The following is a 26,202-nucleotide window of genomic DNA, read 5'->3' as shown; positions in this document are numbered from 1 at the left end:
CGTGCAAACTCAGTGCGCAATAACTGTAGCTTCGCAATAACTTGCAGCATCATAAGGTAGACTTGATTGACGTGGTAAGTACCGCAAGGCAGCTGAAGCGCTGCATTATGGGATCTGTAGTTTATTGTGTTACCAGCGCTTCATATACCCGGGCTTTAATAACAATAATACAGTATATAAAATGATCTCGCAGGCCGGATATAATTACACGGGGCCGGATGTGGCCCGCGGCCCTTGAGTTTGACACATATGGACTAAATAGAACTTGAAAAGATATATTTTTTCAAATGTGATCGCAATTCAGATAGAGTTGACGCCAAGACTACAGCCTGCATGCCTCAATGAGTCATCCTCCCCTCGCTCTTACTTTGTTACAGTTCATCTAATGAATACACTGAGTATGGCTTTACCAAAACAATCATTGATGGCTAATAAAGTATCCATTATTCGAGTATGTAGAGCGATATATATATATACATATATATATACCCGCGTATCGCAGCGGAGAAGTAGTGTGTTAAAAAAGGTAGAAAAAGAAAAGGGAACATTTTAAAAATAACGTAACATGACTTTCAATATACAGTATTTGTTTTGTGAGTGTTACTGAGTGTTGCTGTCATCAAGGATTTGATTATCATTATTTCTTTCAATCAGGTTCGTATTTGTAGGATGTGTTGTGTTCAAGTTACATTCCGTGTTTGTCAATCGCTGTAAAGATGACAGGTTTCATTCATCGATTCGCTTCTTACTGCATCAATAAACAGCTCGTCTTCTTCTTTATCTGAGACCTGACACACTGCATGCACGGGTTTTTTTACACTGTCTTCCTTTAGCGGACATTGTCTTTTTCCACCATGTGCTTTGTTTCCACAGTAGCTGCATTTATGAATATGCTTATCAGACGCTTCATATTTTTTGCTGCCTTTTCAATTGTGTAATTCGGTTTTTGTTCAGCGCTCTTTGGAACTGTTGCTTTTTATCTGTGCACTGCGTCAGTTCACATGAGCCACTCGGTGTACTTGCATCGAAGGTTCCCAGCTGTGCTGGTGCCATCTTGTGCTATGTCCATAGCTTTATTTAATGTTACCTTAGTCCTGGCACTTAAAACTTTCTCTCGCAGTTTCGCTGAGTTTGTGCCAAACACCACGCTGACCATCTCATCTTCCTCTGCATAAGCACAGTCCTTAACCCGTGAATATTTAGTGGGAGTTTGCTATTGGATTGCCGCTGACGGATGGCCTTATATGAGCAGGCACTAAATTACAAACGCCAGCGGCAGCCTGTCTATGAACTTAATTTAAAGTGTAGGTTTACATCGTGCTTTGTTTCCGAAGTAGCAGAACTCATCAATATGGTTGTATATGTCACTCGCTCGCTTCTTATTGTTTCGCTGCCTTCTCAATTATATGTTTTCTTCAGCGCTTTTTGAGGTCTTCCTGATTTTCTATGTGCTGCGTGATTACGGGAGGCGTGATGATGTCACTCGAAACTCCCCACGGCGTTGAAGCTCATCTCCATTACAGTAAATGGAGAAAAACTGCTTCCAGTTATGACCATTACGTAGAATTTCGATATAAAACCTGCCCAACTTTTGTAAGGAAGCTGTAAGGAATGAACCTGCCAAATTTCAGCCTTCCACCCACACGGGAAGTTGGAGAATTAGTGATGAGTGAGTGAGTGAGTGAGTGAGTGAGTGAGTGAGTGAGTGAGGGCTTTGCCTTTTATTAGTATAGATATATGTGTATATATGTGTATATATATATTTTTTTATATATATATATATATATATATATATATATACTAGCAAAATACCTACGCTTTGCAGCGGAGAAGTAGTGTGTTAAAGAAGTAATGAAAACTAAAGGTAACATTTTGAAAATAGCGTAACATAATTTTCAATGTAATTGTTTTGTCACTGTTATGAGTGTTGCTGTCATATATATATATATATATATATATATATATATATATATATATATATATACATATATATATATATATATATATATATATATATATATATATATATACTAGACATTAAGCCCGTTACAATAACGGGCGCTAGAACAGTAGTGCATAAACATCAGTAGGAACAGTCTATATTAAATGACAAGGGACCTTGTATGTGGCTGTAATATGCGTCACTGTATTGTGTGCCTTTAATTTTCTCTCTCAGTAATACTGGTTTTCACAGGGTCTGCCTGTGTGTGTGTGAGAGTGTGTGTGAGTGTGTCTCTCTGTCGGGCGTGCGTGCGTGCGCGTGCCTATCTCTCGTGCACGCGTGCGTGCGTGTCTGTCTGTCTCTCACGTGGGCCTACCTGCGCGCACGTGTGTGTGTGCGTGCGCGTGTGTGTGTGTGTGTGTGCGTGTGCGTGTGTGTCTCTCTCTCTCTGCACACACAGGGAATGCACATGACGAGACTGAACATGTGCCGTGTGGCCCCGCGCATGCGCACTTCACCAGAAGACACACACACGGACACTGGACGCACACAAGGGTTTTATTAAAGAGGATGATAGATATAGATATATATATATATATATATATACAGGTATATACACATACATACATACACACACATTATATATACAGTATATATATCTATATATATATATCTAATCTATACTAATAAAAGGCAAAGCCCTCACTCACTCACTCACTGACTCATCACTAATTCTCCAACTTCCCGTGCGGGTGGAAGGCTGAAATTTGGCAGGTTCATTCCTTACAGCTTCCTTACAAAAGTTGGGCAGGTATCATTTCGAAATTCTACGCATAATGGTCATAACTGGAAGCTGTTTTTCCATTTACTGTAATGGAGATGAGCTTGAACGCCGTGGGGCGGAGTTTCGTGTGACATCATCACGCCTCCACGTAATCACGCAGTACATAGAAAATCAGGAAGACCTCCAAAAAGCGCTGAAGAAAACATGCATTATATAATTGAGAAGGCAGCTAAACAATAAGAAGCAGAAAGTGACATATACAACCATATTGATGAGTTCTGCTACTGAAACAAAGCACGCATGTAAACCTACACTTTAAATTAAGTTCATAGACAGGCTGCGCTGGCGCTTGTAATTTAGTGCCTGCCCATATAAGGCCGTCCGTCAGCGCAATCCAATAGCAAACTCCCACTAAATATTCACGGGTTAAGGACTGTGCTTATGCAGAGGAAGATGAGATGGTCAGCGTGGTGTTTGGCAAAAAACTCAGCGAAACTGCGAGAGAAAGTTTTAAGTGCCAGGACTAAGGTAACATTAAATACAGCCATGGACATAGCACGAGATGGCACCAGCACAGCTGGGAACCTTCGATGCATGTACACCGAGCGGCTCACGGAACTGACGAGTGCACAGATAAAAAGCAACAGTTCCAAAGAGCTGAACAAAACCGAATTACACAATTGAAAAGGCAGCAAAAATATGAAGCGCCTGATACATACAAGCATATTCATAAATGCAGCTACTGTGGAAACAAAGCACACGGTGGAAAAGTCAATGTCCCGCTAAAGGAAGACAGTGTAAAAAACCCGTGCATGCAGTGTGTCAGGTCTCAGATAAAGAAGAAGACGAGCTGTTTATTGATGCAGTAAGAAACGAATCGATGAATGAAACCTGTCATCTTTACAACGATTGACAAACACGGAATGTAACTTGAACACAACACATCCTACAAATACGAACCTGATTGAAAGAAATAATGATAATCAAATCATTGATGACAGCAACACTCAGTAACACTCACAAAACAAATACTGTATATTGACAGTCATGTTACGCTATTTTTAAAATGTTCCCTTTTCTTTTTCTAGCTTTTTAACACACTACTTCTCCTGTAATACGCTGGTATATATATATGTATATATATATCCCGATCTACATACTCGAATAATGGATACTTTATTCGCCATCAATGATTGTTTTGGTAAAGCCATACTCAGTGTATTCATTAGATGAACGGTAAAAAGTAGGGAGGATGACTTATTGAGGCATGCAGGCTGTAGGCCAACTCTATCTGAATTGCCGATCACATTTGAAAAATATATCTTTTCAAGTTCTATTTAGTCCATATGTGTCAAACTCGGGCCACATCCGCCCGGTGTAATTATATCCAGCCCCGAGATCATTTTATATACTGTATTATTGTTATTAATGGCCCGGTATATGAAGCGCTGGTAACACAATAAACTACAGATCCCATAATGCAGCGCTTCAGCTGCCTTGCCAACACTTACCGCGCTAATCAAGTCTAGCTTATGATGCTGCAAGTTATTGCGGCTAGCTCACACGATGCTGAAGAGAAAAGTTGATTCTGAAAATAGAGCCTTTAAAACCGATGGGAGGCTGAGTATATGTTTACTGAACCCGTGTGTCTCATTTGTGGAGCTAATGTGGCTGTAATTACAGAATTTAATCTAAGACGGCACTATGAGACAAAACATCAGGGAGTTCTGTGTTGTGGAGATTCTCAGGATGGATTGCAGGTGCTCATCAGTGAGGCTGAAAGACCTGAATGCAATGCAGAAGATACAGAAAGCAGAAGAATTAAATAAGAATCTGACACTTCAGCGGACGTTTTACCGTGCACAATCACAAAGTGATTTCAAGTGAAGTTGCTTTTATGGGAGACACAAATGCACCAGTGCAACTTTCCCTGTTGCCAAGTAATGTTAAACCAAGTCGTCACTACGGTGTTCCCAAACACGACTTTGCTGATAAACTGAGCGCACTGAGTTTGCACGGCGCTTTGGTGACTTTGAAGAACAAAAAGTCCGTCTACATGCGCTCGAACCTTGTGCATGTTTGGTAGCACATATCTGTGTGAGAAGCTCTTCTCAGTGATAAAGAATAACAAAACAGCACACAGGAGTCGCCTCACTGATGAGCACCTGCAATCCATCCTGAGAATCTCCACAACACAGAACCTCACACCAAACATAAACGAACTTGTTGCCAAAAAAGATGCCAGGCGTCCAGCTCTAAAATGACATATGAGCAAAGACAACTGAATGATTTGATTTGTTATTGCTGAAAGGAACACATTTTATTTATATTTCCAGGTTTTGTTATGCAGCATGTTCATATTTGAATTTGTATAATTTTGAAAGGATATATTTTTATGGAGAGCAGAATCTTTTGGGATATTTAAAATCTAAGTTTATTTTTTATATAAATTTACATAAGAGTAAAGAAATTTGAATGTTTGTTCTTTTAAGTTATTTAAGGTTTGAGTTGATTTATTCACGAATAATATTCCTGTCTGTTTTACCATTCCTACCAAAGATATTTCTGTCGACTAAATAAAAATTCCTTCTATTTAAAATTTAAATAGAACTTGAACAAATACGATAGTTCATAATATCCACGCAGACTTGCACGTAAGAGCGGGAGTTATCCGTTTTAACAAGCAGCTTATTGCACTGATACGAAATAGCTGAGTGTGTATTGATATGTATGTATATGTGTATATATATATGTTTATATATGTGTGTGTGTATGTATATATACATATGTATTTGTGTGTATGTGTGTATGTATATGTATGTGTATATATGTAGATATATATATGTATGTATATATGTGTATGTGTATATATGTGTATATGTATAGATATATATATATATATGTTTGTGTGTGTGTGTGTGTAAATATATATATATATATATATATATGTATATATATATATATATATGACAGCAACACTCATCACTCACAACAGTGACAAAACAATTACATTGACAATCATGTTACGTTATTTTCAAAATGTTTCCTTTTCTTTTCATTGCTTCTTCAACACACTACTTCTCCGCTGCGAAGCGCGGGTATTTTGCTAGTATCTATATATATATATCTATTTCTATATCTCTCTCTCGCTCTATATATATATATATATATATATATATATATATATATATATATATATATATATATATATATATATATACAGTGGAAGCTCAGTTCACGAACGTCCCGGTTCACGTACAACGTTCACGACCAAAAAGATCGCCAAACTTTTGCCTCGGTTCACAACCACACACTCGGTATACGAACAAGCCAGTTTCCCTTGCCTGTCTGAGCTGAGCTGAAAGAGAGAGAGAGAAAGAGCGAGCGAGCACGTGCCTGCTAGGGAGGGGGAGGAGGAGATTGCTTCACGTGTTTGCTGAACAAGCCAGTTTCCCTTGCTTCCTCAGTTGAGAGAGAGAGAGAGAGAGAGAGAGAAAGGCGAGCAGCGTGCCTGCTGGGAAGGGGAGGAGGAGATTGCTGCACGTGTTTGCCTGCCTATCTGTAGGCTGTAGTGCAAGCGAAACCATCCCCCTCCCCCCACAGGCAGCCTGAGAGAGAAAGAAAGCTGCCATGCATTTTCATTTAAGCAAAGCCGCTCCTTGTTTTCAATAAGACGTGCACTCTCTTTGTGCTCTACAGTGTTTCGTGTGCTTTTGCAGTTAACTATGGCTTCTAAGCAAGTGGAGAGTGGTCAGAAGAAAGTTTTGAAGAAAATTGAAATCGAAGTAAAGAAAGAAATTACAAAAGGTGGAAAAACTGTTTACCAGTTTACTCATTTACCAATCGGAGAACCCTCGTGCTTTCAAGCAGCATAATGTAAACAAAGCCAGACTGCCAGTAATGTGGAGGGTCACAAGAACGCTCTTTTGAATGGCTGCATGAGGCTTTCACTCCCACCAGCTAAACAGCTAAAAGCACCAGAAACCCAAGAAATCACAAGAGAGAAAACACCTGAAGGAAAACACTTCATGCCAGAATTCGTTTCATGCAAGGTTAGTTTTCTTGGTGGTTTTTGTATTATGGATTTTTCAAAAGTAATTTTTTTAGTTCATAATGCGATTTGTTTCAATGTTATTTTTCTCTTTTTCAAATGTTCGCTTTTTTCCATGTGCTTAAAACTCATTAAAATTGTTTACATGGAGGACTTCATCGTGTGATTTGTTGCAATGTTACTTTTTTAGTTGCTTGTGAGTTGGTTTTTAAATGAAGTTCGGATTTGTGCGATGTTTTTTTTTCTGCTGTGCTCAAAACTAATTTTAAAAACATTGTTTACAACGATCAGGCTTTAGGTTTAATAGCGTGATCTCCTGCAATCTTACTTTTTTGTTTGCTTGTGAGTTGGTTTTGCAAGCGCTCGATTTTTTCTGCTGTGCTTAAAAGTCATTTTAAAAAAAATGCATGCGCAAGCACGTGCTACAGAGAGATTAGAGAGTGCGGGCAGCTGACAGGGAAGGGATTGGGGGGACGGATAGGTGTGTGTGTGTGTGTGTGTGTGTTGTGCGCTCGCGCTACACAGAGAGAGAGCACGTGAGCCAGCCTGCTCCTGTAGCTGAGGTAGGGAGGGGCTTTGGTGGTGTGTGTGCTACAGAGAGAGAGCGCGAGCGAGCCAGCTCGTGTAGCTGATCAGGGAGCCTGGGTGTTTTGTGTCAGTGTTATTCAATGTTTTTACATTAGTTTACTATTACACTGTGGATTCTATGGTGTAATTAACTATATTTGTGCTTAATCTTTACATATTTTTACATATTTACATACAGTTTGTACAGTCTGGAACGGATTAATTGTATTTACATACAATCCTATGGGGAAACTGCTTCGTTCACGACCAACTCGGTTTACTTACCAAAGTTCTGGAACTTAATTATGGTCGTGAACCGAGGTTCCACTGTATATACACATACATACTGTACATACATACACACACACACACACACACACACACACATTATATATATATATATATATATATATCTATATATATCTATCTATCTGTATATCTATATCTATATATATATATATATATATATATATATATATATATATATATATATATATATATATATATATACACACACATACACACACACACATTATATCTATATATATATATATATATACATACACACACATTATATCTATATCATATATATATATAGTAAAATACCCGCGCTTCGCAGCAGCGAAGTACTGCCTTAAAAGTTTTATTAAGAAGAAAATTAAACCTTTTTAAACTGAGGGAAACTATACCAATAATTATTTGTTAAGGATCTCTTTGTATACCACATTGTGAGTTGGCTCTCGGTTGTAATATGACCAAGCTGTGCTGAGCTTACTCTTAAGCATGCAACGTACAGTTGGCCATGTGAACAGTAATCTTGTTTCAAATCTCACAGTTTGTATTGCTGCTGTCATAATCGGTTTGAGTTTCATGGTTTGTTTCAATTACAACAGTATTTGTAGGACTTGTGTTGAAGAGACATTCGGCATCTGTCGAGCGTTGTAAGCATACAATCGATAACTTCACATCCAGCTTTTGAGAGTTTAAACATTCATAAACATCAAAGTGTCCACTACTGAAATCGTCAACTGTGAATGTAAGATGTTTAAGAGGCATTGGCGGTTGTCCAAAGGTGTAAAATATTTGGCCATTTCGGTACACTTGAAAGCGACAACCGAACAATTCAGCGGCAGCCATCAACTCACATGCAGAACCATAGGTGAAGGGCTTAAGCATTTCACTCTTATAGTGCTCCTGTGTAGTATAATTATCTCCTGTACCGTCATCAGTCCACACCTTGAACCTGTCCCAGTCATTCAATACATAAGACACAATGTTTTTCCAGATATCAAGAGTGAGCCTGATATGGCCGTGCAATATGTAACACAGAGAATGGAAAAGATAGGTGCCATCTCCGAGCATGGAAACCACTCAGTAAGTGACAGTTCTTTGATTGATGGTGATCACCTCGATAGACATGTTAATGTGGGTACTGTTGGAATGATAAAGGAAATGGGTACCTGAACAATATAAATAAGTCTAAAATACCTACACAATAACTATAATCGTAATAAATGAACAATAAAACAGCGGAGAAGCCGTGGATTAAATATAAAGGCTGTAGTTATCAGCAGGGAGATTTGAATCCCATGGCGAAGCAAGGAAGGGAATGAAGAGACTGGAGCGACGGACGGCCTTATATAGGCAGGCAGCCAACAACGTGGGAGGCGTTGGGATGGGGGACCCAACGCCGCCTCACACGGTGACTGAGCTGCAGGCTATGGACATATATATGTACTTAAGTAGGATTCAGTTAGCGTTGGGAACCTGCGTGCCCAATTTCTTGAAGATGGGCCCATAAGTAACAAAGACTGTTGAAAAGTTCAATATGGTGGCCGACAGTGGCATCATACCACCGAAATAAGTACCAAATTTCAGCCTTCTACCTACACAGGAATTTGGAGAATTAGTGACGTTGGAAAGTTCAATATGACGGCTGACAGTGGCGTCATACCACCGAAATAAGTAAGTACATTGGTTTCGGTTAGCGCAGGGAAGCCACCTACCAAATTTAGTGAAGATGGGGCCATGAATAAGAAAGTTCAACATGGCGGACGTTGTTGACTGTTATGACCGTTACGTGTAGAATTTCGAAATTAAACCTGCTTAACTTTTGTAAGTAAGCCGTAAGGAATGAGCCTTCCAAATTTCAGCCTTCTACCTATATGGGAAGTTGGAGAATTAGTGACGTTGGAAAGTTCAATATGGCGGCTGACAGTGGTGTCATACCATCAAAATAAGTACGTATATCGGTTTCGGTTAGCGCAGGGAAGCTGCCTACCAAATTTCGTGAAGATGGGGTCAACCTTCTACCTACACGGGAAGTTGGAAAATTAGTGACGTTGGAAAGTTCAATATGGCGTCCGACAGTGGCGTCATACCATCGAAATAAGTACGTACATCGGTTTCGGTTAGCGCAGGGAAGCCGCTTACCAAATTTCGTGAAGACGGGGCCATAAATAAGAAAGTTCAACATGGCGGACGTTGTCTAATCGCTATGACCGTTACGTGTAGAATTTCGAAATGAAACCTGCTTAACTTTTGTATGTAAGCTGTAAGGAATGAGCCTGCCAAATTTCACCTTCCTACCTACATGGGAAGTTGGAGAATTAGTGATGAGTCATTGAGTGAGTGAGTGAGTGAGTCAGTCAGTCAGTCAGTAGTCAGTCAGTGAAAGCTTTGCCTTTTATTAGTATATATATATATATATCTATAGAGCCAGCCGCCACAAGGGACGACTTTCCAGCCCCACCCGGAGGTGCAATTAAGATCAGCTGGTCAGGCACCTGGAGCACTTCCGGGTAGGCTATAAAATGGGCCAACCTCCCTTCATTCAGGGCCAGAATCAGGAGGAAGAGGACGAGGTTGCCTGGGAGGAGTGGTGGTGCCAGGAAGGGTTATGTAAAGTCTGTTTTGTGCTTTTGGGACTTTGTTGGGCCTGTGGGACATGGGGACAGCGTGCCCCACGGCTGAAGAAAAGAAATAAAAAACCTGTTTGTTGTACATGTGCCTCTCATGTAGTCTGTGCCGGTCGGTGCTATATAGTTTATTACAATATATATATATATATATATATATATATATATATATATATATATATATATATATATATATATATATATATATATATATATATATATATATATATATATATATATATATATATATACATACATACATACATGTGTACATATATACACAGACCCATATACTATGGGGTGCCAAACAGGCAAATACATTGATTTTATCTATACTAATAAAAGGCAAAGCCCTCACTCACTCACTCACTCACTGACTCATCACTAATTCTCCAACTTCCCGTGTGGGTGGAAGGCTGAAATTTGGCAGGTTCATTCCTTACAGCTTCCTTACAAAAGTTGGGCAGGTTTTATATCGAAATTCTACGCGAATGGTCATAACTGGAAGCAGTTTTTCCATTTACTGTAATGGAGATGAGCTTCAACGCCGTGGGCGGAGTTTCGTGTGACATCATCACGCCTCCCACGTAATCACGCAGTACATAGAAAACCAGGAAGACCTCAAAAGCGCTGAAGAAAACATGCATTATATAATTGAGAAGGCAGCTAAACAATAAGAAGCGGCGAAAGTGACATATACAACCATATTCATGAGTTCTGCTACTGAAACAAAGCACGATGTAAACCTACACTTTAAATTAAGTTCATAGACAGGCTGCGCTGGCGTTTGTAATTTAGTGCCTGCCCATATAAGGCCGTCCGTCAGCGCAATCCAATAGCAAACTGCCACGGGTAAATATTCACGGGTGAAGGACTGTGCTTATGGAGAGGAAGATGAGATGGTCAGGGTGGTGTTTGACACAAACTCAGCGAAACTGCAGAGAAACTTTTAAGTGCCAGGACTAAGGTAACATTAAATACAGCCATGGACATAGCAGGAGATGGCACCAGCACAGCTGGGAACCTTCGATGCATGTACACCAAGTGGCTCACGGAACTGGACGCAGTGCACAGATAAAAGCAACAGTTCCAAAGAGCTGAACAAAACCGAATTACACAATTGAAAAGGCAGCAAAAATATGAAGCGTCTCATACATACAAGCATATTCATAAATCCAACTACTGCGGAAACAAAGCACACGTTGGAAAAAGTCAATGTCCCGCTAAAGGAAGACAGTGTAAAAACCCGTGCATGCAGTGTGTCAGGTCTCAGATAAAGAAGAAGACGAGCTGTTTATTGATGCAGTAAGAAACGAATCGATGAATGAAACCTGTCATCTTTACAACGATTGACAAACACGGAATGTAACTTGAACACAACACATCCTACAAATACGAACCTGATTGAAAGAAATAATGATAATCAAATCCTTGATGACAGCAACACTCAGTAACACTCACAAAACAAATACTGTATATTGACAGTCATGTTACGTTATTTTTAAAATGTTCCCTTTTCTTTTCTAGCTTTTTAACACACTACTTCTCGCTGCGATACGCGGGTATATATATATGTATATATATATAACCCGATCTACATACTCGAATAATGGATACTTTATTCGCCATCAATGATTGTTTTGGTAAAGCCATACTCAGTGTATTCATTAGATGAACGGTAAAAAGTAAGGCGAGGGAGGATGACTTATTGAGGCATGCAGGCTGTAGTCTTGCCAACTCTATCTGAATTGCGCGATCACATTTGAAAAATATATCTTTTCAAGTTCTATTTAGTCCATATGTGTCAAACTCAAGGGTCAGGGCCACATCCGCCCGGGCGTAATTATATCCGCCCCGAGATCATTTTATATACTGTATTATTGTTATTAAAGCCCGGTATATGAAGCGCTGGTAACACAATAAACTACAGATCCCATAATGCAGCGCTTCAGCTGCCTTGCCGAACACTTACCGCGTTAATCAAGTCTACCTTATGATGCTGCAAGTTATTGCGAAGCTAGCTCACACGATGCTGAAGAGAAAAGTTGATTCTGAAAATAGAGCCTTTAAAACCGATGGGAGGCTGAGTATATGTTTACTGAACCCGTGTGTCTCATTTGTGGAGCTAATGTGGCTGTAATTACAGAATTTAATCTAAGACGGCACTATAAAACAAAACATCAGGGTAACCTGAAAGACCTGAATGCAATGCAGAAGATACAGAAAGCAGAAGAATTAAATAAGAATCTGACACTTCAGCAGACGTTTTACCGTGCACAATCACAAAGTGATTTCAAGTGAAGCTGCTTTTATGGGAGACACAAATGCACCAGTTCACCTTGCCCCACTTTCCCTGTTGCCAAGTAATGTTAAACCAAGTCGTCACTACGGTGTTCCCAAATCGCACTTTGCTGATAAACTGAGCGCACTGAGTTTGCACGGCGCTTTGGTGACTTTGAAGAACAAAAAGTCCGTCTACATGCGGCTCGAACCTTGTGCATGTTTGGTAGCACATATCTGTGTGAGAAGCTCTTCTCAGTGATAAAGACTAACAAAACAGCACACAGGAGTCGCCTCACTGATGAGCACCTGCAATCCATCCTGAGAATCTCCACAACACAGAACCTCACACCAAACAGAAACGAACCTGTGGCCAAAAAGATGCCAGGCGTCCAGCTCTAAAATGACATATGAGCAAAGACAACTGAATGATTTGATTTGTTATTGCTGAAAGGAACACATTTTATTTATATTTCTAGGTTTTGTTATGCAGCATGTTCATATTTGAATTTGTATAATTTTGACAGGATATATTTTTATGGAGAGCAAAATCTTTGGGATATTTAAAATCTAAGTTTATTTTTATATATAAAATTACATAAGAGTAAAGAAATTTGAATGTTTGTTCTTTTAATGTTTACTTTATTTCTAACTTGTATAATTTAGACAGGATATATTTTTATGGAGAGCAAAATATTATAAGTTGTTTAAGGTTTGAGTTGATTTATTCAGGAATAATATTCCTGTCTGTTTTTACCATTCCTACCAAAGATATTTCTGTCGACTAAATAAAAATTCCTTCTATTTAAAATTTAAATAGAACTTGAACAAATACGATAGTTCATAATATCCACGCAGACTTGCACGTAAGAGCGGGAGTCAACCGTTTTAACAAGCAGCGTATTGCACTGATACGAAATAGCTGTGTGTGTATATATGTAGATATGTATGTATATGTATATATATGTTTATATATGTGTGTGTGTATGTATGTATATATGTATTTGTGTGTATATATGTGTATGTATGTATGTATGTGTGTATGTATATGTATGTGTATATATGTATATGTATAGATATGTATATATATATGTTTGTGTGTGTGTGTAAATATATATATATATATGACAGCAACACTCATCACTCACAACAGTGACAAAACAATTACATTGACAATCATGTTACGTTATTTTCAAAATGTTTCCTTTTCTTTTTCATTGGTTCTTTAACACACTACTTCTCCGCAGCTAAGCTTGGTATTTGCTAGTGAATATATAAAGTAAGGCCTGAATATATAAAAGTCAATACTTGAATATATAAAGTCACTGTCGGAATATATAAAGTCAAAACTTGAATATATAAAGTCATCGCTGGAATATATAAATTAAAAACTTAAATATATAAAGTCAGCGTCAGAATATATAAAGTCAGCGCTGGAATATATAAAGTGAAAACTTGAATATATAAAGTCATTCCCTCCTCCTTGAACCGTCACCTTATCGTGGTGGAGGGGTTTGCGTGTCCCAATGATCCTAGGAGCTATGTTGTCCGGGGCTTTATGCCCCTGGTAGGGCCACCCAAGGCAAACTGGTCCTAGGTGAGGGATGAGACAAAGAGCGGTTCAATAAACCTCTGATGAAGAATAAAAACCTTGGACGACGTTTTCCCTTGCCCGGACGCGGGTCACCGGGGCCCCCCTCTGGAGCCAGGCCTGGAGGTGGGGCTCGATGGCGCAGCCTGGTGGCCGGGCCTGCACCCATGGGGCTCGGCCGGGCACAGCCCGAAGAGGTAACGTGGGTCCTCCTCCCCATGGGCTCACCACCTATGGGAGGGGCCAAGGAGGTTGGGTGCAGTGTGAGTTGGGTGGTGGCCGAAGGCGGGGACCTTGGCGGTCTGATCCTCGGCTACAGAAACTGGCTCTTGGGACGTAGAATGTCACCTCTCTGAAGGGAAGGAGCCTGAGCTAGTGCGAGGTCGAGAGGTTCCGCTAGATATAGTCGGACTCACCTCGACGCACAGCTTGGACTCTGGAACCAATCTCCTTGAGAGGGGCTGGACTCTCTACCACTCTGGAGTTGCCCCGTGTGAGGGCCGAGCAGGTGTGGGCATACGTATTGCCCCCCGACTAGGAGCCTGTGCATTGGGGTTTACCCCGGTGGACGAGAGGGTGGCCTCCCTCGCTTCGGGTGGGGAAGGGTCCTGACTGTTGTTTGTGCGTATGCGCCGAACAGCAGTTTGGAGTATCCACCCTTTTTGGAGTCTCTGGAGGGGTTGCTAGAGGGCATACCTTCTGGGATTCCCTCGTTTTGCTGGGAGACTTCAATGCTCACGTGGGCAATGACAGTGAGACCTGGAAGGGCGTGATTGGGAGGAATGGCCCCCCCGATATGAAGCGGTGTTTTGTTATTGGACTTCTGTGCTCGTCATGGATTGTCCATAACGAACACCATGTTCAAGCATAAGGGTGTTCATATGTGCACTTGGCACCAGGACACCCTAGGCCTCAGGTCGATGATCGACTTTGTGGTCGGTCGCCGGACTTTGGCCATATGTCTTGGACACTCGGGTGAAGAGAGGGGCGGAGCTGTCAACTGATCACCACCTGGTGGTGAGTTGGCTTCGATGGTGGGGAAGATGCCGGTCAGACCTGGTAGGCCCAAACGTGTTGTGAGGGTCTGCTGGGAACGGCTGGCAGAGTCCCCTGTCAGAAGTAGCTTCAACTCCCACCTCCGCAGAACTTCAACCACGCCCCGAGGGAGGTGGGGACATTGAGTCGAATGGGCCATGTTCCGTGCCTCTATTGTTGAGGCGGCTGACCGGAGCTGTGGCCGCAAGGTGGTCGGTGCCTGTCGTGGCGGCAATCCCCAACCCGTTGGTGGACACCGCGTGAGGGATGCCGTCAAGCTGAAGAAGGAGTCCTATAGGACTTTTTGTCCTGTGGGTCTCTGGAGGCAGCTGATAGGTACCGCAGGCCAAGCGAACGCGGCTTCGGTTGTTGCTGAGGCAAAACTCGGGCATGGGAGGAGTTTGAGAGGCCATGGAGAACGACTTTCGGACGGCTTCGAGGAGATTCTGGTCCACCGTCCGCGCCTCAGGAGGGGAAGCAGTGCAGTGTCAACACCGTATATGGTGGGGATGGTGCGCTGCTGACCTCGACTCGGGACGTTGTGGGTCGGTGGGAGGAGTACTTCGAAGGACCTCCTCAATCCCACTAACATGCCTTCCACGAGGAAGCAGAGCCTGGGGACTCTGAGGTGGGCTCTCCCATCTCTGGGACTGAAGTCACAGAGGTGGTCAAAAAACTCCTTGGTGGCAGGGCCCCGGGTGGATGAGATACCGAGTTCCTTAAGGCTCTGGATGTTGTAGGACTGTCTTGGTTGACACGCCTCTGCAACATCGCATGGACATCGGGACAGTGCCTCTGGATTGGCAGACCGGGGTGGTGGTCCCCCTCTTTAAAAAGGGGACCGGAGGGTGTGTTCCAACTATAGAGGGATCACACTCCTCAGCCTCCCTGGAAAAGTCTATTCGGGGGTTCTGGAGAGGAGGGTCCGCCGGATAGTCAACCTCGGATTCAGGAGGAACAGTGTGGTTTTCGTCCCTGGTCGCGAACAGTGGACCAGCTCTTCACCCTTAGCAGAGTCCTGGAGGGTGCATGGGAGTTTGCCCGACCGGTCTACATGTGTTTTGTGGACTTGGAAAAGGCATTCGACCGTGTCCCTCGGGAATCCTGTGGGGGTGCTCGGGAGTATGGGGTACCGGACCCCTGATAAGAGCTGTTCGGTCTCTGTACAACCGTGTCAGAGCTTGGTCCGCATTGCCGCAGTAAGTCGAGCCCGTTTCCAGTGAGAGTTGGACTCCGCCAGGGCTGCCCTTTGTCACCGATTCTGTTCATAACTTTTATGGACAGAATTTCTAGGCGCAGCCAGGGTGTTGAAGGGGTCCAGTTTGGTGGACTCAGGATTTGGGTCACTGCTTTTTGCAGATGATGTTGTCCTGTTTGCTTCATCAGGCCGTGATCTTCAGCTCTCTGGATCGGTTCGCAGCTGAGTGTGAAGCGGCTGGGATGAGAATCAGCACCTCCAAATCCGAGAGCATGGTCCTCAGCCGGAAAAGGGTGGAGTGCCCTCTCAGGGTTGGGGGAGAGATCCTGCCCCAAGTGGAGGAGTTCAAGTATCTCGGGGTCTTGTTCACGAGTGAGGGAAGAATGGAGCGTGAGATCGACAGGCGGATCGGTGCGGCATCCGCAGTGATGCGGCTCTGCATTGGTCTGTCGTGGTGAAAAAGGAGCTGAGAAGGCAAAGCTCTCAATTTACCAGTCGATCTACGCTCCTACCCTCACCTTTGGTCATGAGCTATGGGTAGTGACCGAAAGAACGAGATCGCGAATACAAGCGGCTGAAATGAGTTTCCTCCGCAGGGTGTCTGGGCTTTCCCTTAAAGATAGGGTGAGAAGGTCAGTCATCCGGGAAGGGCTCAGAGTAAAGCCGCTGCTCCTCCTCATCGAGAGGAGTCAGATGAGGTGGCTCGGGCATCTGATCAGGATGCCTCCTGGACGCCTCCCTGGTGAGGTGTTCCGGCACGCCCAACCGGGAGGAGGCCCCGGGAAGACCCAGGACACGCTGGAGGGACTATGTCTCCGGCTGGCCTGGGAACGCCTTTGGGATTCTCCGGAAGAGCTGGAAGAAGTGGCCGGGAGAGGGAAGTCTGGGCCTCGGCTTAAGCTGCTGCCCCCGCGACCCGACCTCGGATAAGCGGAAGAGGATGGATGGATGGATGGAAGGCATTCCCAAATATATAAAGTCAAAACTTGAATATATAAAGTCAGCGTCGGTATATATAAAGTTAAACTTGTTTCTGAATATATAAAGTCAAAAGTTGAATATATAAAGTCATCGCTGAAATATATAAAGTCAAAACCTGAATATATAAAGTCTAGTTAGATTTATTCATCATTGCATAACTTTTTCTTTACCATAGAAATTTAAAGACTAAATTCAACTTCCATTCCTACCACAGATATTTCTGGGGACTAAATAGAATCTACTTATATCCAAATTCGAGCTGTTGAGCCGTCACCTGCCTGAATAAGTCACTCTTGCTTCGCTCTTACTTTTTTACGTTCATTTAATCATGGCTAGTGGCGGAAAATGTATAAAATGGAAGGAGGATGAGTATGGTTTTACCAAAACAATTATTGATGGCGAATCGATTATTCATGAAGATTCAATTGGTGATCTGTTTTTCTTTGTTAACCTCATATTTTTTCATACCTCTGAAAATAATTGGGTGCGAGGGTAAAATGAATCGTGAAATGCTTATCAATGTAATCGATGTACCAGGAAATCATGCATTGACAGAAGTTCCCCTTTGCTTGGAATTGAAAGTGTGATTAAATGCATTATTTTTTAACACGTTATGGAGCACATGCATCTAAGCTTCTCAGCTGTGCTTGTGCTAAGAAAAGGAAACATTTTAAAAATAACGTAACACGATTTTGTCAATGTAACCTTTTGTAAGTAGTGCCTGGGGGATTCAGTGTGGAGAAACTGTAGAGACAGCGTGTGTATTAACTTGTGGATTTTTCTGTGAGTATTTGGTAGCAGCATCACAAACTCACTTCTGTAAGACTGCTTCAGCTGCGGAGCTCAGCTCAGAGCGAAATGAGGTGAATGGGAGGGGAGATGATGACATGACTCCCCCACCCGCCTTAACTGTCAATCCCCCACAAACACAGTCTCTCGGAATTTGCATAAACACAGCCCTTTACCTGCAATTTTAACTTAGTTACAAAGTGATCAAAAGTCTCATTTATATCCTGCGTCCTCTCATTAAACTTGTATCCCGCATTACCCGTGGGCATGACAAACGCCAGCGGCAGCCTGTCAATGAACTTAATTTAAACTTTAGGTTTACAACGTGCTTTGTTTTCAAAGTAGCAGCACTCATGAATATGGTTGTATATGTAACTCGCTCGCTTATTATTGTTTCGCTGCCTTCTCAATTATATAATGCATGTTTTCTTCAGCACTTTTTGGAGCGCTTTCTGGTTTTCAACGTACTGCGTTGACAGTCAGTTCACGTGATTACGTGGGAGGCGTGATGATGTCACACCTAAACTCCGCCCCATGGCTTTCGAGCTCAACTCCATTACAGTATATGGAGAAATATACTTTCCAGTTATGACCATTACGCGTAAGAATTTCGAAATGAAACCTGCCCAACTTTTGTAAGGAATGAGCCTGCCAAATTTCAGCCTTCTACCTACATGGGAAGTTGGAGAATTAGTGATGAGTCAGTCAGTCAGTCAGTGAGGGCTTTGCCTTTTATTAGTATATATATATATATATATATGTATATATATATATGTATGTATATATATATATGTATGTATATATTTGTGTGTATATATATATATATATATATATATATATATATATATATACAGTGGAACCTCTAGATACGATCACCTCTGTATACGAGAAATTCAAGATAAGTATGAGCGAAAAATTCGGATCTAAATACGAGCATTGGCTCGCGTAATGAGCAACGAGCCAGGCTGTGGTTATGCGTGACGCGTTTCCCAATCCGCCTTGACTCGGGGATTCACCCAAGCTGACGCTGCCAGCCCGTCAGCTCACTCAGTGTTCCTTGTTCTCCCGTAGCGTGAGGATCTACACGTTTGTGCGCTTGTGATTTCATTGTTTCGCTGTAGCAGTTCTTATAAGCATATCCAAAAATATTGCGGACATGCAGACGGAGAATTAGGAGATGATTGCCCTCAAGAGGAGTACTAGGGTGTTGTACCGTGTTAGTCATTATGAATGTAGAGAAAAGCCAAGCAAAATGACACCTTTTATTGGCTAACTAAAAAGATTACAATATGCAAGCTTTGATTACATCTTGCCTGAAGAAGGGCCCTGAGTTGCCTCGAAAGCTTGCATATTGTAATCTTTTTAGTTAGCCAATAAAAGGTGTCATTTTGCTTGGCTTTTCTCTACCTTCAAGAGGAGAGAGAGGGGGAGAGTGAGCAAGCAAGAGAGATAGGGAGAGAGAGGGGGGGCAAGAGAGATGATGAGAGAGAGAGAGAGAGAGAGAGGGAGGGAGCCAGCGAGCAAGAGAGATAAGGAGTGAGAGAGGGGGGCGTGCGAGCAAGAGAGATAAGGAGAGGGAGACGTGCACGAGAGAGAAGAACCATCAGCTCAGTTATGATCACATGACGCTCAGCAGACAAAGGTTATCCACACTTTCTTTTCAGTGTTTTTTGTTAGGAAAATTGATTTTTATGTTGATATTTTTGGGGGTGCGGAACGGATTAACTTGATTTCCATTATTTTCAATGGGGAAGTTTTGTTCTAGATGCAAGAAATTTGCTATACAAGCTAAATGCATAAAAATGTGAGGCAACTAAACATTTTTTAACACAGTTCCTTCATTTCAGGGTCTCCAAATTAATTGGACAATTGACTCAAAGGCTATTTCATGAGCAGATGTGGGAAAGTCCGTCATTATCAATTAAGCAGATAAAAGGCCTGGAGTTGATTTGAGGTGTGGTGCTTGCATGTGGAAGATTTTGCTGTGAACAGACAACATGCAGTCAAAGGATCGCTCCATGCAGGTGAAAGAAGCCATCCTTAAGCTGCGAAAACAGAAAAAACCCATCTGAGAAATTGCTACAGTATTACGAGTGGCAAAATGTACAGTTTGGTATATCCTGACAATGAAAGCAAGCACTGGTGAACTCAGCAACGCAAAAAGACCTGGACATCCACGGAAGACAACAGTGGTGGATGATCGCAGAATCAGTTCCATCGTGAAGATAAGCCACTTCACAACAACCAACAAAGTGAACGACACTCTCCAGGGGGTAGGCGTATCGATATCCAAGTCTACCATAAAGAGACGACTGCATGAAAGTAAATACAAAGGGTGTACTGCAAGGTGCAAGCCACTCATAAGCCTCAAGAATAGAAAGGCTAGATTGGACTTTGCTAAAGAACATCTAAAAAAAGTCAGCAGAGTTCTGGAAATACATTCTTTGGACAGATGAAACCAAGATCAACTTCTACCAGAATGATGGCAAGAAAAAAGTATGGAGAAGGCATGGAACAGCTCATTATCCAAAGCATACCACATCATCTGTAAAACACGGTGGAGGCAGTGTGATGGCTTGGGTGTGCATGGCTACTAGTGGCACTGGGACACTAGTGTTTGTTGATGATGTGTCACAGGACAGAAGCAGCCGAATGAATTCTGAGGTGTTCAGAGACATTCTGTCTGCTCAAATCCAACTAAATGCAGTCAAATTGATTGGCCAATTGGCCGGCGTTTCATGGTACAGATGGACAATGACCCAAAACATAACAGTCAATGCAACCCAGGAGTTTATTAAAGCAAAGAAGTGGAAAATTCTTGAAAGGCCAAGTCAGTCACTTGATTTTAACCCAATTGAGCATGTGTTTCACTTGTTGAAGACTACACTTTGGACAGAAAGACACACAAACAAACAAAGGCCTGGCAGAGCATTAAAAAGGAGGAAACCCAGCATTTGGTAATGTCCATGAGTTCAGGCTGTCATTGCCAGCAATGGGTTTTCAATCAAGTATTAAAAATGAACATTTTATTTCCAGTTATTTAATTTATCCAGTTACTTTTCAGCTTCTGAAATAAAGGGATTGTGTTAAAAAATGTTGTGTGTATGGTGTGTATATATATAAAATGTGTGTGTGTGTATATATATATATATACATATAGTGAGTCCCTGTCTTGCACCGCAAAGTATGAGGCTAAGTCTCAGTACTTTAGCAAAACCAGCTTTATTCAACTTGAAACAGGAACAGTACGGTCATTTATTGTAGTGGGATCTATCACTCTTATATTCACAGACACAGCAATCAGGCTTGGCCAAGTAATATTATTCCCTGCATTTCAATATTTCTTCCATTGCCCATTGATGGCAGGAGCTCATTGTGCAACCGCGATCTGTTAGGATTTGTTTTGATGGCGAACTGCTACAGCGATATGCTGTCTTCCACAGACGCACCAATCATGGTTTGGGACGCTTTTTGGCATGTCGTCCTTTTGGGGGGAGCCCCAAAACAGTTTAGAAACCTTACTATGTATATATAGTATATAGTGTGTATGTATGTGTGTGTATGTATATATATATATATATATATTAATGTGTGTGTATGTACTGTATATGTGTATATGTATGTATATGTATATATATATATATATATTTTTTTTTTTTTTAAATAGAGAGAAAGAGGGACTGAATCTAATATGTAGCAGTCAATTATGATATCTTCTTTTTTTTTTTTTTTTTTAAATGATACCTCATTGCTCCAAATGCTGTTTATTGTGATTATATGTGTGTGCAGTTTACTATGCTTCCCTTATTGTTTGTTTCAACCTACCTACTTATCTGCCTGGTGGTAAATGTGAATTTAATTTTGTTTTAGGAGAATTTCTACAAGCAAAGTTACAATATTAGGATATGGACTACTAACTAGTGATGCGTCTACCTTGATACATACTATTCATAACCAGAACTTCAAAATTATTGTAGTGGATGAATCACATTACCTGAAGTCAAGAAATGCGGCTCGCAGTAAAATTCTGGTACCCCTGTTGCAAAAGGCCAGTCGAGCCATTCTTCTTACAGGAACGCCTGCTCTTGGAAGACCTGAAGAGGTACATGAAAAATGAAAGATATATAGGAACTTTTGTGTTGTTAAATGTTAGTTTCTTCCCTAGATACAAGTTATCTCAGCATAATATACAGTGGTGTGAAAAACTATTTGCCCCCTTCCTGATTTCTTATTCTTTTGCATATTTGTCACACAAAATGTTTCTGATCGTCAAACACATTTAACCATTAGTCAAATATAACACAAGTAAACACAAAATGCAGTTTTTAAATGATGGTTTTTATTATTTAGGGAAAAAAAAAATCCAAACCTACATGGCCCTGTGTGAAAAAGTAATTGCCCCCTTGTTCAAAAATAACCTAACTGTGGTGTATCACATCTGAGTTCAATTTCCGTAGCCACCCTTAGGCCTGATTACTGCCACACCTGTTTCTATCAAGAAATCACTTAAATAGGAGCTGCCTGACACAGAGAAGTAGACCAAAAGCACCTCAAAAGCCAGACATCATGCCACGATCCAAAGAAATTCAGGAACAAATGAGAACAGAAGTAATTGAGATCTATCAATCTGGTAAAAGTTATAAAGCCATTTCTAAAGCTTTGGGACTCCAGCAAACCACAGTGAGAGCCATTATCCACAAATGGCAAAAACATGGAACAGTGGTGAACCTTCCCAGGAGTGGCCGGTGGACCAAAATTACCCCAAGAGCGCAGAGACGACTCATCCGAGAGGTCACAAAAGACCCCAGGACAACGTCTAAAGAACTGCAGGCCTCACTTGCCTCAATTAAGGTCAGTGTTCACAACTCCACCATAAGAAAGAGACTGGGCAAAAACGGCCTGCATGGCAGATTTCCAAGACGCAAACCACTGTTAAGCAAAAAGAACATTAGGGCTTGTCTCAATTTTGCTAAGAAACATCTCAATGATTGCCAAGACTTTTCGGAAAATACCTTGTGGACTGATGAGACAAACGTTGAACTTTTTGGAAGGCAAATGTCCCGTTACATCTGACGTAAAAGGTACACAGCATTACAGAAAAAGAACATCATACCAACAGTAAAATATGGTGGTGGTAGTGTGATGGTCTGGGGTTGTTTTGCTGCTTCAGGACCTGGAAGGCTTGCTGTGATAGATGGAACCATGAATTCTACTGTCTACCAAAAAATCCTGAAGGAGAATGTCCGGCCATCTGTTCGTCAACTCAAGCTGAAGCGATCTTGGGTGCTGCAACAGGACAATGACCCAAAACACACCAGCAAATCCACCTCTGAATGGCTGAAGAAAAACAAAATGAAGACTTTGGAGTAGCCTAGTCAAAGTCCTGACCTGAATCCAATTGAGATGCTATGGCATGACCTTAAAAAGGTGGTTCATGCTAGAAAACCCTCAAATAAAGCTGAATTACAACAATTCTGCAAAGATGAGTGGGCCAAAATTCTTCCAGAGCACTGTAAAAGACTCATTGCAAGTTATCACAAACGCTGGATTGCAGTTGTTGCTGCTAAGGGTGGCCCAACCAGTTATTAGGTTCAGGGGGCAATTACTTTTTACACAGGGCCAAGCAGGTTTGGATTTTTTTTCCCCCTAAATAATAAAAACCATCATTTAAAAACTGCATTTTGTGTTTACTTGTGTTATATTTGACTAATGGTTAAATGTGTTTGATGATCAGAAACATTTTGTGTGACAAACATGCAAAAGAATAAGAAACCAGGAAGGGGGCAAATAGTTTTTCACACCACTGTATTTATCTTTACATCCTTTCATCCCTTCATTCATCAATGTTTGAATATATTTATTTTAATTCAGTGTCACAAAGAATGTAAAAACTATTCCAGCAGAGCTAAGTGCAAGACTTAGCCAACTTAAATCTGGATTGGGAGCTCTTCATCAAAGGGTCCTCTCATCCATGTACCTTGAAAAGCATCTACAGGAGTGGGGGGCCCTATGGTGTGGGTGGATTATTGCATTGTATGGAAGATAATGCAGCACAATTCCTTATTACAGCACATCAGCAATTACAGTGTTTGGTATGGTTATAAAGTCTATTTAATATTGATTTGCTCAAAGCTAAAACCTGCTAAAAATCTAGATTCTGCATTCCCATCAAAGTCTAAAATTAGTACTACCTCATTTGTCATTGAGAGTGAAGAAATTTTTACTAACAAAAAAACCATAAAAGGTACTAATTACATTTACTCACTTGAAAGTGCCGCCTTTTGTTCTCTGTTACATTCTGAAAACTACATCTTCATAAGCTTTAGAAGTAATCGTGGTTTCCCATCATAGCTCATTTAATTTGTATTTTTTTTTTTATTCTGTATTTTTCTTACTTCAAAAGGCACTTGAAGTAGATTGTTGATTGATATTGGAAATTTAATGGTGGCATGCAGGTGGACAGAAGTGGTGCTGGCTTTTTTGAAAATGCAAGTCAGTGCATTCCTAAAATTATGTAGTTTATCAAGTTAATTTTAGATTTATTGCCACATGTGGTGTACACAGTAAAATATAGTGCATTGTTGACCAAGTGCACCATGCTGCCACCATCTGGATTGCCCAAATTATGCTTCATGTAAAGTTTCCCTTAAAATATTTCAAGTTTCCCATGTGATCCTGCAATAGCAAAACTCACTGAAAAAACAGCCATTTGGGGTTTATAATGTTTTTTTATTTGTTTAGTAGAAAGTAAGGGACATTGCATAAACAATAAAATTTTAGAAAATGGTTCAATTTAAAAATAGCTGGGAATGCAACCACAGTGCAGCAGGACCCAACGGTGCTGAGTCGTCTGAGGCAGTTGAAGGAAACCCTGCGATAACGAAGGTACCCTGAGAAAATGAGGACACCAGCCTGCCAGTGGTACATCCCACAGAACCAATGACAAAACAGCCAGATAGGAGCAAGAAGGTCAAGTGGCCTAAAGCAAATGACTTGGGGGTGTGGCAGACTTGAGTCAGCTGTTGGAACTATGATTGAGAGCAAGCTCAACATCATTGGAGACATAATCTTCAAGGTATGCAGAGAGGGGGTTTGGTGAGGTCAGTAGGAAGAAGCCCACAGCCCCAAAAAAGGAAGGAGAGAGAAGGAGATCAAACTGCTGGAGCTGGGGGTAAGGTGCACCTCATGAGAAGGTCAGCTTGAAGGAGCTGTGGGATGAACTCAGGTAAAACCTTGCCAGGCTGTGGAGAGTGGACATAATCAGAAGGAGAAGGAAGAAAAGAGAAAGAGAGAACCAGCTTCCTCAGAGATTCTTTCAGGTATGCCAGACAGTTGCTGGATGAGAAGTGGCAAGGTAGATGTCAGTAAGGAGGAACTGGAGTTATACATCAATTGCCAGTATAACGATGACAGGCTGGCCACAGCACTTGGCTCTCCAGGGTATGATCCACAGCCAGGCCCACCGACATTGCCTATTGACATCTCCAAATCTAGGTTGCGAGAAATGAAAGAAGTAATCAAGAAGGCAAGGTCAGCATTAGCCCCAGGGCCCAAAGGGCTCCCCGAAAGCTCTATAAGAACTGCCCCCGGGTAGTCAGGGCACTTTGGAAGCTAATGAAAACAGCTTTGAGGATACAGCAAGTTCTGGCAGTGAGGCAGCAAGCTGTCAGTGTGTGCATTCCCGAAGAGTAGTACTCCCAAACCATCAACCAGTTCAGAAGCATTGCCTTGATGAATGTAGAGGGGAAGATCTTTGTGATTCTGGCAAGAAGGATGGCTAACTTCATTATGGCAAATGGATACATTGACACAAGCTGCCAAAAGGCTGGAATCCCAGTGCACAGAGCACTCTTCTCTTATTTGGGATCAGATACAGCACACCAAGAAAGAGAAAAGTCACTTGCACGTGGTGAGGTTAGACCTTGCCAATGCATATGGCTCAGTTCCACACAGGTTGATAGACATTGCTTTGGAGTTCTTTCATGTCCCGAGTTGTGTGCAGAGCATCATCACCGGATACTTAAGTAACCTGCAGATATGCTTCACTCTGGAGGGCTACATGAGAG

At 41.6% G+C, this 26,202-nt stretch overlaps 1 protein-coding gene across 3 annotated transcripts in view; it reads left to right on the top strand.

The window, feature by feature from the left end:
* Positions 1–26,202, top strand: part of zranb3 (zinc finger, RAN-binding domain containing 3) — a 356,241-nt gene that overhangs the window by 204,228 nt on the left and 125,811 nt on the right. For all 3 annotated transcript variants that reach the window (XM_039757317.1, XM_039757315.1, XM_039757316.1), the window contains exon 5: positions 22,007–22,238. In XM_039757317.1, coding sequence (XP_039613251.1) covers positions 22,007–22,238 — 232 coding nt within the window. The remainder of the gene's footprint in view (positions 1–22,006; positions 22,239–26,202) is intronic.

The sequence above is a fragment of the Polypterus senegalus genome, chromosome 6 (assembly GCF_016835505.1).
Source record: "Polypterus senegalus isolate Bchr_013 chromosome 6, ASM1683550v1, whole genome shotgun sequence".
NCBI lineage: Eukaryota > Metazoa > Chordata > Cladistia > Polypteriformes > Polypteridae > Polypterus > Polypterus senegalus.
The sequence above is the reverse complement of the archived record's forward strand: the minus strand, read 5'-3'. Positions and strand labels throughout refer to the sequence as shown.